At 34.8% G+C, this 14572-nt stretch overlaps 2 protein-coding genes across 6 annotated transcripts in view; one reads left to right on the top strand and one right to left on the bottom strand.

The window, feature by feature from the left end:
• FAM13B (family with sequence similarity 13 member B) overlaps window positions 1-5295 on the top strand; it is an 83905-nt gene extending 78610 nt beyond the window's left edge. For all 5 annotated transcript variants that reach the window (XM_043465416.1, XM_043465419.1, XM_043465417.1 and 2 more), the window contains 3 exons: window positions 49-212; window positions 761-862; window positions 2933-5295. In XM_043465416.1, the coding sequence (XP_043321351.1) occupies window positions 49-212; window positions 761-862; window positions 2933-3056 (390 nt within the window). In that variant the 3' untranslated portion in view covers window positions 3057-5295. The remainder of the gene's footprint in view (window positions 1-48; window positions 213-760; window positions 863-2932) is intronic.
• The window catches only part of PKD2L2 (polycystin 2 like 2, transient receptor potential cation channel), a 40769-nt gene continuing 29333 nt past the window's right edge, over window positions 3137-14572 (bottom strand). The window contains exons 11-14 of the mRNA XM_043465421.1: window positions 13738-13802; window positions 13053-13107; window positions 7136-7248; window positions 3137-3188 (exon numbers count right to left, since the gene is read on the bottom strand). Of these exons, the coding sequence (XP_043321356.1) occupies window positions 3137-3188; window positions 7136-7248; window positions 13053-13107; window positions 13738-13802 (285 nt within the window). The remainder of the gene's footprint in view (window positions 3189-7135; window positions 7249-13052; window positions 13108-13737; window positions 13803-14572) is intronic.

Raw genomic sequence — 14572 nt, forward strand, 5'->3', positions numbered from 1 at the left:
TGAAACCATGGCATGTTTGATTCTCTGTTTGCATATATATATATTTAGGAAGAAGAAGAAGATGGTGTTTGTCTGTCCTCTGAGTTAAGTGATATCTTGAAAACTGCTGTACAGGCACAGTCGTCATTGGATAACTCAGAATCTGATGTTGAAGAAAATCAGGAAAGACTGGCTCTAGATCTCCGATTGTCAAGTACTCGAGCAGCTTCTATGTATGTATGCCGGTTTGTGATTTTAGCCTATTTATGTAAGAAATACTCAAAAAATTTAGTGTTAAATAATTGAATACTTGGAGAGAATGAATACAGTGCTCAAGAAATACAATGATTTTAGAAAATGTGCTTTACAAAATATGTTGTTATTCACATTTTCTGAATTGAAAATTAGTGTGTGATAAAAATTAAAAGAAACTATAAAGTCCTACATTTGCTGTATGACAGAGTGCTGGAACCAGCTGAGAGTTATCTGTTAGTTTATGCTCCATCAGCGTCTTTACTTGATGTGGCCTTGGATTCTAATACTTAGCCCTGGCATCACTTTAGGATCATGTGGAATGTTGTTTTGTTTTTGTTTTAAGTACTTAATGCTGAGCCCTACAAGCAGCTATTCTGATTTAATTGCTCCAAGGTGAATCTTAGACATTGGTTATTCCAGAAGCTCATCAGCTGAGTTGATTTTGCAGCCAGGGTTAGAAACACTGTTAAGAACATGGTGAATTTAAAGTACCCTTTCAAATGTTTTCTTCCCATTTCAATTTTAGGCCCGAATTACTGGAACAACTTTGGAAAGCCAGAGCTGAAAAAAAGAAACTACGTAAAACATTACGGGACTTTGAAGAAGCATTTTATCAACAAAATGGAAGGTTTGTTTGAGCATCACAAAATTTAATTCTCTTTCTTCTTAAGTCACATGTCCTGCCCATATATTGAAATAAATAGATAAGAATAGAAATGTGCATTTAAGGATGCTAGCATTGAAAATAAAAATAAAAAACATTCTTTTATTCCTTGCAGCCCTGCTGTTAATGGAAAGAAAAAGCTAGAGCTGGAGTAAACAACATCTGACAAAATATATCAGTATTGTCCTAGAGAGATGTGGTTGAGTGGCAGTTATTTTAAGTTCCTTAATTCAGTATCTTTACCCTTTTGGAAGTGTTTGTGAATGAGATCTCCTTTTAGAAAGAGTCCCAAATGTGTGTGTTACTCTCAGTTAGTTTGGATTCTTCTACTGAGACCATAGCTGCCTAGACTGTGTGTTGTCTCATTCTAGGGACACATACTTCCAAGGTGTGTATTAGTGTGGCAGTCTTGTGGCTCCTATAATACAGTATGGCCAAGTGCCTTTATCTAACTGGGTAATGCACAGTTGACCCAGTGGGACTTTAAAAGTAAGGAAAATACATTCTAATTCAGACTGTGGCCAGAAGTGACAATTTATCTCAAGCCTCAGAAGAGTTTTTCCATGTTACCAGATGATCTTACCAAGCCATTAACGCTACAGTAGTTCTCCCGCATCAGTTTTGTGTCTGTTTCAGTTACACCATGATTAACTGTGGTCCAGAAATATTAAATGGAATGTTCTAGAAATGAACAGTTCATAACGTATAAATCGTGAACTGTTCTGAATAGTGTGATGAAATCTTATGCTGGCCCACCCAAGACGTGAATCATCCTTTTGTCCAGCATATCCTGCCCCTTAGTCACTCAGTATCCATCTCATTTATCAGATTAGCCATCACAATATCTCAGTTCCTGTATTCAGTTAATCCTTATTTAACTTAATGTGTCTCAAAGCACAGGAGTAGATATGTTAGCAATTCGGATATGCCAAAGAGAAGCCATAGAGTACTTCAGGTGAAAAGAGGGGTGAAAAGAGGGAAAGAAAAAGAAAATTCTAAAATCAATCAGTCACGGAAAAAAAATAATCATATGCTGAGGTTGCTAAGAACTATAGTAAGAACAAATCTATCCATGAAATTGTGAAGAAGGAAAAAGAAATTCGTACTAATTTTGCTGTCACACCTCAGACTGTAAAAGTTATGGTCCAATGCATGATAAATGTTTAGTTATTAATAATATGAAAAAAGGCATTAAATTTGTATAAGATGTTTGAGAGAGACCATGTTCGCATAACTTTTATTAGAGTGAATTGCTATAGTTATTCTGTTTTATTATTATTATTAATCTCTTATGTGTCTTAATTTATAAATTAAAGTTTATTATAGGTATGAATGTGAAGTATATATAGGATTTGGTTTCAGGCATCCACAGGGTTCTTGGAATGTATCCCCATGGATAAGAGAAAACTACTGTATTTGAGTCTTCAGTGTAGGGTGGCATGTATGGCTTAAAAAAAAAATCTCAAGTGCATTTTCCAAGTGCTTTCTAATTCTTTGTCTTATTGGGAAAAAACCTTTGTTTATAATTAGGATAGTTCAATATTTTACCTGATTATTAAACTGAATTGCATTGTATCCCTAACATAAAGTGAGAAAGATGACTTTTTTGCTACCAGTAAGATGTTTTGCATCTTAATTCACTGAAGCCAGAGTTAAGTAATACATGAAATGACTCACTGTAATTCTCTAGAACTTATGATACACTTACAGACCTGACAGAGTCTAGCAATGCATGTCTTATTAAAATATTTGATTATCTCTAATAACCTCCAGTCATCATTGATACTGATAATGTCCATTAATGTGTCAACACATTATATCCAAACACATTAATGGATATTATCAGTATCAATGATGATCAGAATTTGAAGTATTTTAGGAATATTCTGTTCAGTTGAAGGGGAATAGTCCAATAATCTTTTTTTCTTGTGGTTTTTTATTTGAGCTTATATTGGGTAATATTCTGTCTCACATTATGACAACTTCTGGGATTTTATTTTCCAGATGATCTCTAAGTTTTATTTTTTCCCCTAGGAATGCCCAGAAAGAGGATCGTGTTCCAGTGCTTGAGGAGTACAGGGAGTACAAGAAAATTAAAGCCAAGCTTAGGCTTCTTGAAGTTCTTATCAGCAAACAAGATTCTTCAAAATCCATATAAAATATGGTCCTTGACAACATCATAAAATCAGTTGTATTCCCTGAAGCTATCATCATGTGTACTTGGCTGGTAACTTAAGTTCATTCTGTCAGGCACTCAGAGAGTTGCATTTTATACTTGCTGGTGGTGCCACTAGAGAAGTGATGGGAGGGTAAGTAGACCTTACCTAGGGAGTGCGATGTTCCATATTAACCACAGACTGTCCTCTCTACCTTTAGCAAACATCCACTTTTCTTCGTTTTGTACTGCAGATACATCGTGTTATTAAAAGACTAATATTTTATCTTTTCAACTTTAAGAACTTTGAAGATAGAAGCTTTTTGTTGTTACCAACTTTATTATTTTGTTTCTCATTACTCAAGAAAATTGAGAGGAAAATCTTCACATTGAATTCTTCTTCGGTTGCCTTTTTCTTACAGAATGACTGAAAATTTGAAAGAAAAGCCTATAAATGTGCACATATGCAACTATGTTCTATGTTTTCTTAAAAAACCAAAATCAACTGAAATTTCAAGTCCTACAATGGAACCTATTTCTGTTAAATGCCCAAAGTGACGCTTTTTCATCCATAGTATGTTAGCAAAAGTTTGCAGTTCAGTGGTCACACAGCTCCTGGATGAAGATAACAATGGCTAGACCAAAAAGTGACCTTGCTTATTAGTGTAGTGAAAATACATACCACACATCACACACAGAACTGAATTATATCACATGCTGCCTTTGGGACTTAAGTTACTCTTTGTTTCCTCAGTTGCAGTTTATCAGTTGGTGATGATGTGATTTGTCTGGATTAGATCCTGCATTTTTTTCCCCCCTACCCACCTCCAGATAATGTGAGAAAATAGCCATGTCAGCATGTAGGAACTGATGGTGCTCAGATTTGTGTGTTCAATCAAATGGGCTTAAATTGGCAAAAGAATCATTATGCCTGAAGTGAATCTATTCTTAACAAGGGCTATACCACTGCATTTTTTCTTGTACCTTTGGTGGGGTATATCATTTTTTTTTTTTTTAATTAGCAAAATCCATAAAGAAAACATCCTCTAAAGGGATTTGCTCAGTCACATGCTATTTAAAGCACCTGGCTATGTGATTATTGTGGTATGCCCCTTGTCATACATTCTAAGCATATCTTCTTTCCTTTGGGTTTGCATGGCTTTTCTTCAGGTTCTTTCCTGGTATAATTCTGCTAATTAATTTCACAGAATAGTTACTTTATTTGTGCTAACAATGTAATAGTCATTAACAGCATATTCTGATCAGGCTTGATCTAAGTGTTAATTTTTTTCCTGGTGCTTTTTTGGATGGATGTGTGTCTCACTTTGTGCCCATGTTTTGCATGCAGTGACTCATGCATGGTTTTCTTAACTAGCTAATATTCATAATTTGTTTCACACAAAAATGGACTTTTGCAACATCCTTTAATAAGATGAGGGAAGCATGAACCTCAGACTTCTGGCACTATTACATAGCACATGAAGTAGCTTGATAATAAGTAGCATTTCTAGTACTTCACATTTCACCTGTGTGTGCAATGCCTTTTTTGGGGGGAGGGAATGTTCCTTGGTAGTGAATACGTTGGGGAATAAAGCACTAAATCCAGCCCTTTTCATGTGGTTTCCTTTTGATACAGCTTGGTTATTCATAATGTACACCTAGAATCGTGAAATTGAAAACACCAAAAGATGTTATCACTTTGATTTTGAATTCATCATGCAGTGTGCATTTAGTTTATGTCTTTTAGTCTCCAGACAGGAGTATATCCAAACATCTTATTTAATGTGCACTGTGTATTGTTTTATATGAATGTTTTATTTTATATACCACATGCAAAAATGTCCATATGCACTATTTAAATGTTTTAAATAATATATTCCTTCTTTATAATGCTAAATCTATATTAGTACCATATTTTTATAAGTCATTGGCCGACTGGTTTCATTTTAGAATTAACAGCTGCTTCATGATGTTGGTTATTCACTGTTAATGTTTGGCTGTGAGTAGAATAGATAAAAAGTAGCCTAGCAGCATGCATGCTGTGTGACAGTATTGTGTGTCCTAGTTCAGCAGTAAGTGGTAGAATTAGGCAGTTTGTGATAATTTTACTTTGGTACAAGTAAAAGCTGTATATCTATATACAAATAATATATAGATATATATGACTGTAAGTATCATTGCATTGCTGTGTCTGGCACTTCATTGTATAGACTTTTGTAATAAAAGAACTTTAATGTTCTAAGTCTCTGTAAATGTTTTTTGTTTTTTTCACTAGATGTTAAAAAAGAAAAATAGAAACCTCGAGTGTTCCCTTGCCTTAATGTTCTCAGGCTCTGTTTGAATTACCCCAACCAGAGACCATGTGGAGAGACTGCAGGGTTACTAAACCACGTGACTGGCTGTAGCTCTAGGGAGTGGTAAGACAAAGAAGAGCCACGTTGTTGATTCTCTTTGGAAATCTGGGGAGAAGATGCAGAGAGAATAGTCTTCATTTCTTGTTACAGTCAGTTATCTTATTAAGAAAATTTGAAATACAGTGTCTAAGAGAAGAGCTTGGTTTGAGGAAGGTGAGTATATTTAACAATTCCTTTATTTGAGTTTTACAGTCCAGGGACTGTTGAGCACAACGTGGAAGTCTGTGGTCAAATGTTGCTTAGGTTAAGAGAACATGTGGCTTTTCTAGGAGGGCTTACGTAACCTCTATTAGAAACGTTTCCTTGCAGTTTCCCAAATGCCAGCCATTCACAACTTCGTAACCATCCAAATAGGGCTTTTGCAGCACCCTCATTTATCCTTTCCAAACATAACTTGTGTTTTTATAACCCTAAAGCTCCTGCTTTGCTCTTTTTTCTTTTTCAAGGATATTTTGCTTTATAAAGTAATTGAGGAAGCACTTTTGTGAAAGTGTTAACTTTAGAAACTGTCTAGATGAATTTATCATTTGAAGATACTAGTGAAATTTCTGTAGGTGGTTGGGAAGTTTGTTCTACACTTTGCCTTTTTCCAGGAGACTTCCAACTAGGAAGAATGGAGGTGAGATTATTTTACCTGGGGTCTTATATATGGTTTTCTAAAATTTTAAACATTTATTGGCCCATGAAGTTAGAAACATGGTGTGTGGTGAGAATACCAGCAGTTTTTATACTCTCTGTAACACTGTGAAAAGTATCTTGACTTACTTAATCATTTACTTAGAGACCTGCCCCAAGAACTAAAAGCAGTATTATTTTATACTTTGCATTTTCATTCCTAGAATTTAATAATAAATCTCATTATAAAAGTCTTTACCTGTACCTGTGTGTATGTATTGTGGAGGTATGTTGTAATATGCATGGATTATATATTGTGTCCCATTCCTAGAAATAATTTGATGATTATCATTGACCCTGATGATAGTTTGATGGTAGCTGGTTTTGTGCTTTTAAAATGTACCTGAAATGGGGACAAATTTAGGAACTCACTCAGTTCAGGAATAAATTGTTAGAAATGCTCCATGATTGTATCACAGATTCTCACCTCCACTTTTTTTCAGTATTGTAGAGCGGAAACCTTCCTCATCACTCGGTTTAGTTTTAAACTGACATAGTGTAATTCTTTCTCCAGCTCCACAGCATATAAAAAGAGGCTAGAAGATAATTTAGAAGGAGAGAATAAGTCAGTAACATTTTTGTATGTAAGGGGACAGTAGGTTATTAGCGCCTATTGTGAAATACTTTGAGTGGGAGGATAGTGTTTTAAGCTCCCAAAACATGCCTAGCATGGCCAGTTAACAGATCTAATATTTTAAAGCTGCGTGGAGCACAGTATTTACTATGCATGTCAAGTATAAGTGGCATTTCCTGTTATCTAGAGATGTAAGGACAAAAGCAATTGGTCTTACTCTCACCTTCCATTTAAATAAATGGAGTCTTATGCTTTCTATGTTATTTTAAAATTGGGTAAAAAAACTGGGAAAAAATGTGACATCTTAACAGAATAAGATTCTGGGTTCAGGAAAATTGGGGACATCAGGAAAATTGTGGGATGTCCCCAGTCCTCATATCATGATATTCCATAGTACCCTGGTTAGAACAAATGCTTACTCTCGGAATTCTTGTTGAGTGACAGTCTGGTAGTCATCTTGAATTTCTGTGGAATAATACTTTTTCTCAAGTCTCTCTTTCCATTTTTTCATCTGCTCTGCACTTTGAATCTCCTGTAAAGTTAGAGGAAAAGCATATACTGCAACCTTTATATTTTTCTCTATTTTAGGCCTATGCACATAAGCATCACAGGGTTGAGAATCTTTAACATTACTCTCCAGGGCTGTGATTTTTGAGCCGCTATGGCTTTTTGCCCTGCCTGGTTTTGAGGTTTATGCATAAGCAGAGTCACCAAGAGAACTTGGTGTTAAAACTGTTTAGCAGGTTAGGGGTTTTTAAAATTATGAATATTGGCTTATTCCCATTTCACTTCCTGGTGAAATATGCATCCTTCAAAAAACCCATATCAACCATCACTTTTCTATGAAGCTTTCCTTGACATTCATAGATAAATGATACATTTCCTCATGGAGCAACAATTAGGTGGGGGCATTTGCACAAGTTCCTAGGTTCTAGTCACTCCACCTCTTCCCTATAGGTGGTAGCTGCTTCTTAGAGTTGTTTGTGGATTAATTTGGCGTTCCACAGTGGTTCTTGCAGTCCTCTCATGCTCAGAAATGAATTCTGTGATGTAACCCGCCTTTTTGAACTACCTAACATGTTTCTGTTTTTTGGACTGGACCCTAACTGATGACTGGTTGGTAACTGAGAAGGTCCAAAGAAACAGACCCTTGTAGATAGTGTACCTCCACCAAGGGACACAGTTAACTTGAGTTTGAGATCACCACCTGGTTATTTGGGATTCCTCAGGCAAAGAAGTGACGAGCAGGCAAAAAAGTGACGGAGGTGACTCATCCAAGTTACCAAGGAGAAATTGGTGTTGCTACAAAATGGGCTCAGAGAGGGCTGTGTTTGGAAGCCAGGGAATTCTTTGAGCAGTGCCTCTTAATACTTCCATGTCTAAAAATACTTCCATGTCTAAAAACTCATTTATTTTAAACATTGAGTTCTTAAGGAATTGTCATTCGAGCTGAAAAGATCTTAATGTCGTCCAGAGATGGCCACAGTTATTCTTGGTACTTTGCTTCTCCCCTTCTGGGGAAAAAATAAGAGTGCTTTCATTTGTATATAGGATAGTTCCATCTTATTAGATGGAAACTAGAAATATTGTCATTTTATGGAAGATCAAATGTGTACTAAATTGCCGAAGGGGTGAAATGGGCTGACCATTTATCTAATATCTCTCAACTGAAAATTTGCCTTCTTACACTCTTACGCTCTTTTATACGCTTTGATGCTGAGTCTCAGGCTTTGCAAACCTCATTCCCCAGACTCCCTTGCTACCAGATTTATTAGGTTCTGCCTTACTGGATGATGGCAGGGAGAAGGTTCTTGTTTTCTTTCTACCAGCATTGCTTCTGCAAGTGATGGTTATCTCCAGCAGTGTTTGGCTCCAGGCTGCAAAGGTCCAGCTTCTTTTGGCTTCCCCAGAAGCAGATTCATCACACTCCCTAAGAAGTATCAGGAGCAGCAGAGGTGGGAGGGAGGTGACCCCAGAGGTCTGAGCAATAGCTCCAGGCCCCTTCTTAAGTGTCTTAGGTTCTGATAAATCCATCTTTTGTAACCTTATCCCTGGGAGTGGTACTATCCTCCTAACAGTTATTATTTATGAGTTGCTTCAGTGTTTTTACTGTTTCTATCTTCCAGTACCTGTGTAACCAATTCTCTGTAATTTTCTCTGTTTGAAATACATAGTATCATTTCCATTTTCCTGACTAGGTCCTCACTCATACGTGTAGTATGTCATTTGGTCAAGTGTATTTTTGTTTTTAAGGAATGTTTTCAATTTTTCCTTATCTTGGTTTTATATGTTTTAAAATTAATCCATGGGCATTTTCTATTTTGTTGCTATTATAGATTCTTTTATTATAATATTTAATGAACTGGTTGATGTTTGCATATATGACATGATGACTGTATTTATGTAAATTATTTTTTCCTACTACTTAATCTTTTTGTCATAATTTTTCAGTTCATTGTATACCTGAAAAAGAGAATCATATCTCAAACAGAAGTAGTTTTTACTTTTTCCTTTTCAATTCTTGTACTCCTTGCATATTTCTCCTGCTTAATTCTTTTGACTGATCCTTTTAATATATCTTTGTCTTGTCTTTGACATGTCCAGTTTTTCCCTGTTAGGTAAGGTGCTAGCTTTGGGGTGAGGGTAAGTTTGTTTTTATCATGTCAAGTAAGAGTCCGTTGATTCCTGTTTTGTTTTCTCCCTCAAAATTGATGTTGAATCTTACCAAATATCCAACATCTATGGAAAATAATAATGAAATTTTCCTTTTTTGATTTATAAATAGAATGAATTATGTTAATTAGTTGATTATATAGTTTTAAATCATTTTTACATTCTTAGAATAAACCATATCTGAGTCATATTGTATTCTGTTGGATTCTGTTTTCTAATATTTTATCTAGGATTTTTGCTTTATGATACATGTGGTATTTTCTTTTTCTGTTTTGTTTGTTTTTTGAGGAATAGAGCCTTTACCAGTTCATAGAATCACTATATATTTGCTTTATAAAAATAATTTGGAAGTTTTCAGTTTTCTCTTTGCTCTGGAACAATTCAAATAGCTTGAAATTATTTATTCCTTAAAAATTTGGTAAAATTCCCTTGTGAAACCATCTGGGCCTGAGTTACTTTAGAAAAGTAGTTCTTTGATGACTTTATTTCTTCTATAGAGTGGATTTAAAAGTCTCTTTTGGGCTCAGTTTTGATAAATATTATTTTCAATTTATTGAGGTTTTCTCTATGGCCCAAAATATCTGTTTTCATGAGTGGATTTTTGAAAAACCAGGTATGTCTTCTGAGAGTATGCAGGTTAGTACATAAGTGTATGATCACTTTATTCATTACATATGTATTTTTAAATCCTTTCATTTTTTTTCTTGAGCTGTTCTCTACTTTTAGTGCATTCTTAAAGTGTTTTCCGTTTTCTTAAGTTTAGTAGTTTTGATGGACGTTGATGCCATATTATTTGGTGCATAGATAATCATGACTATTAAAGTTGATCTTAGCCTTATAAAGTGCCCTTTGTCTCATTTAGAACTTTTGGTTTAGAATTCTACCTTGACTTACATTAAGTTGTATCTGCTGATAATTTTGCTTGCCTTTTTACCTTGGCTCATACTTTTATACTTAACTTTTCTAAGTCACTTTGTTTTAGGTATATATTTTAGGCTATAACATAGAATTAGGTGTTGCTCTTTGATTCAATCTGAAAACATTTTCTTTTAAAGTAAATTAAGCTTATTTGTCTTTACTGATATATCAGATATATCTGGTCACAGTTATATTGTTTTAAGGTATATTTAAAGTCTTACCATGTGATATATCTTCAGTTTTGGTACTGCTTCCTTTTAGGAATATATGTATTTTTGTTTTTGTGGTCATGTATCTTCATACATCCTAGGTCATCCCTTTCTTGTTTTGGTTTCCTCCACAAGAACCAAAGAAGTTCAACAAAAATTGGGTTGTAATTTCTTCCTCTTCATTTCTTTCCTCTCTACTCCCCAAGTATATTTAATTACCATATTATCTTTTATCTAAGAGATGGAGTCTATTGTAAAACCCATTACACCATTCTGTGTGCTATTTAGGAAAAATATTGCTACCAGCTAAAATATGGCGTGTTATCAATTATAAGGTACATCTTAATTTCAGAGATATTAAAATATGGAAAAATGTGTTTTAAAATTAATAAATCAATATCTTATTTATTACTATAGTCTTAAATATGTAAAGCTTCTTTTTGGTTGTTAACTCTAAATGATAATTCTTTAGCATTTTAGCCATTACATATGAAATAAGTAGCTTTTTTCCTATGCTGTATCTTCTCCCTTCTTTTTCTAAAATATCTCAATCATCTCTTGTTTGGCTGAAGATGATCCTCACATAGAATCCTCAGGCATACAGTGGTATTCCCCAAGTTTTTACATTTCAAAACTGTTGAGCCTTTCTACTTGAAGAACAGCTTTGCTGGATATAAAAAGCCTTGGCTTACATTTTCTTTCCTTGCATATATTGTAGGTGTTTTGTTGATTTATGGTGCTGAATGCTGTGCTAATCTAATTTTCTTAGATTTCTAAGTAAATTTAAGTTTTACTTGGACAAGTCTCATGTTCATTTAGGTAATTTTTCCCAGGTACACAGTAGATGTCTTTTAAAAGTTTATATTGTCTTTTATTTCAGAAATGGCTTATTGAATTACAGCTTAGTTTTTTAAAAGAATCTCAAACTTACAGAAAAGTTGTAAGAACAACACAAATACTTTTTATCCTTTGAAGTATTTAACATTGCCAACATGAATGCCTCATTGTCTCTGAATACTTCAGTGTGTATTTTCCTCATATAAGGACATTCTCCTTTATATGCAGAGTATAGTCATCAGAATCAGAAAATTAATAGTGATGGATTATTACCATCTAAATCCTCAGTTCCCCATTCAAATTCACCAGTTGTTCCAATGATGCCCGTTATAGTAAAAGGATCCAGTCCATGATTATGCACTGTATTTACCTAGTTTTTAATCTCAGTCTGGTGTAGATCCTCAGCTTTACCTTGACTTTCATGACCTTGACGCTTCTGAAGAATATAGGCCAGTATTTTGTACAAATGTCCCTCAGTTTCTTTTGTGTAGTGTTTTGTCATGTTGTGTATCTCTGATGAAAATTTTGCAGAAGAGATTGTGTGTGCTCTTGGTGTTCTATCAGATGACATGTGATTTTAGTTTAGTTCTGGTGCTGTTAGTGGTGCTGATTCCAGACTTCTCTACCCTAATGTTATTCCTTTTCTTTTGGTAGTAAGTATTTTGTGGAGAGGTATGGAAATGTACTATTCTTCCTCAGACTTTTATTCATGTAAATATTTAGATCAGTGTAGACTCATGGAATCCTCTTTTATTCCATGGGTTTAAATTAAAATTCATTACAGTGCTTAAGTAGTCCCAGACTTGGCCAGTGGGAGCCCCATTAACGCTGACTTTTTGTGTCCTTTTATGAAATCTCCATCATTCTATGTGGAGTATATAGTATAAAGCACCTATACTTTCCAGTCCTGGAATTAACTGTACTTCCAAGGAGCACTGGTTCCTTTTGGAGGAGAATGGTATTTGGAAACCCAGTGTCTGGACACTTGTGTCATTGCTACTAGGATGTCACTCTAGCTTTCTCAATGTACAGAACTAGAAGATACATTCACACACAGACACACACTCCTGCGTTTCTAATCCAATACAACGTTCATTTTAACCTTCGACCTTTCCATTTATGCAATTCCACTGTCTGATAATGAGAACCCTTACTCTAGCAGTGTACATACTTGTTTGCTTACTCTGATCTCTCAATCTTGCTGTTCTCTTTCTCAGTATATTGGAGAGTGGGAAGCTTCCAGAAGTAGAGCAGTATTCTATTTTTTCACTTGGGTGGTAGTGGTGTGTGAAGATTTGCTTAATAATTATTTAGTAAACATATATATGTTTAGTCATTTGTTGAATATATATGTTACAACTTTGAAATATAGGAAAAATCATTAAAGTGATTCATCACATTAATGATTATAAGAGAATGATTACATAATTATCTCAATAGAATATACTCACTAAACTCTGTGTGCTAATCCCACAGTGAAGCGTACAGCTATAGGATGAGGGTATCTGGCAAAGAGCACCAGTAGGAGAGAAGGAATATTTGGAATCCAAACAATTTGTCCTAAATAAAAAAGGATCTAGATCCTGGGAAAAATCTGGAGGTAGCAACTACTGCTCTGAAGAAAGCAAATCATTCAATTCTTAATAAGAACTTTTTCTAATAAAGCTATCACTTCTTTATGAGAAAATTAAAGTCTTACTTTTTCATCAAAACCTTCTCTTCTGGCTTTTTCAGCCAAATCTTTGTTTTCCGTACTGAGAATATGGAATAAAAAACAGAGGCATATGATAGTAAAAAGGAAAATGACAGTATAAAATACTACCAGATCTATATTAAGGATGAGTTACATTTCTGTTCTTTCTGATAACACTAGTTGTCTAGACAATGTTGTCATTAATAAGTTCTCTATAGAGTATCATATCTCTAGCTGTAAAAACATGTTTATATTATGTCCCACTTCCAGAGATCTGTATTTGGGAAGCATTTTGACACCAAAATGATGCAATAAATGTAAGTATATTCTTAAATATTTTGTGTAAAAATTTCTTTACTTCAGTAGCTAAAAACATGTATTAGTGTGCATGTACTAAAATAATTTCTTAGGTTTTTAAGAGGAAAATTACTTTCCTATTAAAGCTGTTAAATCCTGTTACTATCTGTTAAAGCTTTCTCTGAGTGGCATGGCATGCCTTTTGTTAATTTTAAATTGTTTAGAGTTTCATGACACTCAGAAATTATGACGTGCTACTGGGTGTCTTGATAACTTATTTAGAATCAGCACATCAAATGGTTGTTGTTTTATAATCAAAACCTTACCCTCATTGTAAGTTTCTAATATAGAGCTTTAAAATGCTAAGTTAAAAATTGAAGAAAAGTGATCTTACCGTTCCTTGTCTTCATCTGTTTCAGGTTTTTTTAGTTTGAGTTTTTCGAGAGCATTGTTGTAACTCTGGGCATAATTTAAAATAGTTTAAAAGTTCATAAGAAATATATTCTGTATTTTTAATTTTTGACTAAGGTAAAGGAAAGAGGGAATGCTTGCCTTTAGGGGCTTGCTGCCCTAAGAAATGTAGAGGCAAATACTATGGTTATCCTTCTTTCACCTTGTCACTACTTACAGTTTCTGCCTCTGGTGAAAAAGTTGGCATCACACTTGAATTTGGGGGGAAATCTTTTAATAATATTATTGTTTATTGCATTGATGATATTAATGCTTTAGTGCACACAACCAACATCATAATCAAGAGATAAAAGATAAAAACCCCACAGTTAAGCTCACTGAAATGAAGTGAAGTGAAGTGAAAGTCGCTCAGTCATGTTTGACTCTTTGCGACCCCTTGGACTATACAGTCCATGGAATTCTCTAGGCCAGAATACTGGAGTGGGTAGCCTTTCCCTTTTCCAGGGGATCTTCCCCACCCAGGGATCGAACCCAGGTCTTCCGCATTGCAGGCGGATTCTTTACCAGCTGAGCCACATGGGAATCTCATTGGGGAACATAATAGATTACTTTCACAGATAAGTTCTTGGACAGAGTTCTTAAGCCCTCCCAACCCCACAGCTAATAGGACTTTTTCTATGTGAAATGCTATGGTTAGAGCTGAGGATATGCAGAGATAGACAGAATGGTATACACATGACTTTGCTACAATTCATAATACATGTTGAGAGGACAAGGAAGATTCCTCTCTGACAGGGAGAATAGAATGTCAGTGAGAG

This window comes from Cervus canadensis, chromosome 4 (assembly GCF_019320065.1).
Source record: "Cervus canadensis isolate Bull #8, Minnesota chromosome 4, ASM1932006v1, whole genome shotgun sequence".
Lineage (NCBI taxonomy): Eukaryota > Metazoa > Chordata > Mammalia > Artiodactyla > Cervidae > Cervus > Cervus canadensis.